Genomic DNA, 2,694 nt, shown 5'->3' with positions numbered 1-2,694 from the left:
TTATAGGGGTTGGACCATGGACAAAAGGATAGGGACATATGAGTAAGTACTCATCATGCATACACATTATATATGTAATTTAATACATAAATACTTATAAATTAGATAGGATAAGGGTGCATTAAACTCATACAATGTAACATGGACAATACTCAATAAAAAAATTTAAATTATCAATCAAATCTAACTTTCGATAATAAAAAATTTAAATTTACTGATAAAATTTAACTTTGGTCAATAAAATTTTAAAATTATCAGAATTATCAGCCAAACATAATTTTGACCTTAAAAAAATTAAAATTACTAGCCAAATATAACCTTAGCCATCTTAGCTAAAAAGTTAAAAAAGATATATTTTCTAATATCAACCCAAATATTTATAAAACTTTACTGACATAAAGTATTTATAAAAGTTTACTAATAAGCACATTACATAATTTTATTTTGAATTTTATTGAAATAGTAAGATATGGCAGACCATTTTAAAAAATTTAGATGCTTTTTTTTTTGTCAATGAGAACAAAACATATTCATTTCAAAGGAGGTATTGCTGTCAGCAAAAGAATAAGAATGTTCCCATTCATTTCAGACACACGCAATTCATGAAGCATCTCCTGGAGAATCTCTTTGTGTAGTTTTACAACTCACAGGACAACAAGATGCATCCAAAACCAGCACATGCAGCACACAAAAATGTGCCGACTACAAACACACCATTCCGCGGTGCGCATTAGCCCAACCAATGTCCTTCAATGTAAATCATGCTGCTCTTCAGCGCCAAAAAGATCATCGACACAGCAATACCTAAACTACGTAACTTGCTAAACACCAAAACTTAGATCATCGATCGATCCATGGCAGTGTCCAAAACAGAGAATTATATATGCAAAAACAGGGAGGAATTGGTTCAAGTTATTGACGAATGCCCCATTATTTGTTTCACCATTTACCAACGTTTAAGAAGGCGAAAGAGCATGGACAATGTAGAAGATTGCCAAGCAATCATGCACGTACCTGCTTAAAAGCTTACGACTTTGGACATTGATTCGTTTCATTGGTTTTTGAAGACATGGATCAAGAGGGAGAAAGCAGAGAACCCCTGCTCCAAGTCGCCGTCCAGCCACAGTCGGCTCTCCATCGCGCTCCGCCGCCGGAACGTGAACATGGCGCAGCGGGAGGAGTCGCAGAACCACCATCCGTGCACGTCCCACATCACGTCCACCGTCGAACCGTCGACGAAGATGGCCTGATTCCCCCTGAAATTCCACCTCAATCTCCGCACGCTGACCACCTCCTTCTTGTCGACCTCTACATACAGCTCCGACTCCTTGGCGTTGAGCTCATCCCCTTTGCACCGGATCATAATCTCGTGCTCCTTCCCGCCGTCGACTAGCGCCGCTTTGGTGGAGTAGAGAGTTTCGCCGGGCACCTGCTCCCGCCGGCTCACCTGCTCTCGCCGGCTCACCATCGAAAACGCCGCGATCGGGTGCGTGGCCCCGAAATGCTCGATGAATCGCCCGCACATGTCGCCCAGCAGCAGCGCGAACTCAGCGTCGGCGACCATGGCGAGGTAGAAGGCCTTGCTCGGCTCGGGCCCCGACTCGTAGGCGGCGGCAGAGGTATCCCAGTGGAGGCTGATGGCGGAGTCGCCAGCAGCGAAGGACCTCCTGCCCTTCTTTTTCCTCACCAAATAGGCGTGGGGTTTCGAGGGTGAAATTCCATACTGTACGGTGACGGAGAGGAAAGCGCCACCGACTTGGTTGGCGGACCAAACGACTTGGGTGAACAGCTCCTTGCCGGAGGAAAGGACGGTGCGGTAGAAGCAAGTGATGGCGTCCTGGACGGTGGGCTCCGCCATGGCCGACGCGCTCGTGTTCACCGAGCACGTGGCCTCTGCGACCATCGCCGCTTGGTTCGCGAGGCAGCCAACAAAATCCCTCATCGAGAGGAAGACCAAGAGCTCCACTCTGTTAAACTTGTTTCACTGGCAGCGCTCGAGATCGGTTTAAAGGCGCAGCAGCAAAAGTCCAAAAAAGGAGCACAATCCAATTTTGTTCGAAGAAGAAAAAAAAAGAAACTACGAATTTGTTTCCCTTTCTCTGCTCACATTCCAATCTCGAAGAGATCTCGATATACCAAACCGTACCATTTAGGGTGCGTTATTGCAGGAAAGATAATAAATTAGGATATTATGGCCTTAAAAAATTCCTCCCATCACTTATTAACTATTAGAATGGACGGTAAAGAATGTCATAATTTGAAAATGGACTGTGAAGAATGAATGAACATACCCTTTGCTCCAATAGGACAATATGGCCTTAAATTGCAGACTCGCTCATAACAATCTTGTGAGTTTCATGAATAATTACTGCGGAATTAAAAGGCCAAACATAATTTATCATAAACCGACCAAAATTTAATCAATACATGGTTGGCAGTAGCAGCGAGTTGAGATTCCTTGTTCATGTGACATGTTTTTCGGTTATAATATGGTCCTGTCTTTGACCTCGGTTATTATATCCAGTCCAGTTGCAGAATTCTCATACGAATTTCTTTAAGGGAAAAAAAAAATGGTGGTTGGTGCACAAAACGCCATGGCAATGGGACGCTGTCAGTTATTTTAAATATTGATGTAATCATCAGCTGTAGCATTCGAGAACAGGGATTTGGTTGGCTGACAAAACAATCTAACTG

The 2,694-nt window shown here is 43.3% G+C and overlaps 1 protein-coding gene across 1 annotated transcript; it reads right to left on the bottom strand.

The window, feature by feature from the left end:
* Positions 1-561: 561 nt before the first annotated feature.
* LOC122049574 lies at positions 562-2,135 on the bottom strand. Its single transcript, XM_042610947.1, has one exon. The coding sequence runs from the start codon at positions 1,940-1,942 to the stop codon at positions 1,052-1,054; it is 891 nt and encodes a 296-aa protein (XP_042466881.1). The 5' UTR covers positions 1,943-2,135; the 3' UTR covers positions 562-1,051.
* Positions 2,136-2,694: the final 559 nt, after the last annotated feature.

This window comes from Zingiber officinale, chromosome 2B (genome assembly GCF_018446385.1).
Source record: "Zingiber officinale cultivar Zhangliang chromosome 2B, Zo_v1.1, whole genome shotgun sequence".
NCBI classification, from domain to species: Eukaryota; Viridiplantae; Streptophyta; class Magnoliopsida; order Zingiberales; family Zingiberaceae; genus Zingiber; species Zingiber officinale.
The sequence above is the reverse complement of the archived record's forward strand: the minus strand, read 5'-3'. Positions and strand labels throughout refer to the sequence as shown.

What these genes read in the sequence shown, in the direction of transcription:
- LOC122049574 (XM_042610947.1), bottom strand. Translation starts at nt 1,942, where the DNA reads ATGAGGGATTTTGTTGGCTGCCTCGCGAACCAAGCGGCGATGGTCGCA.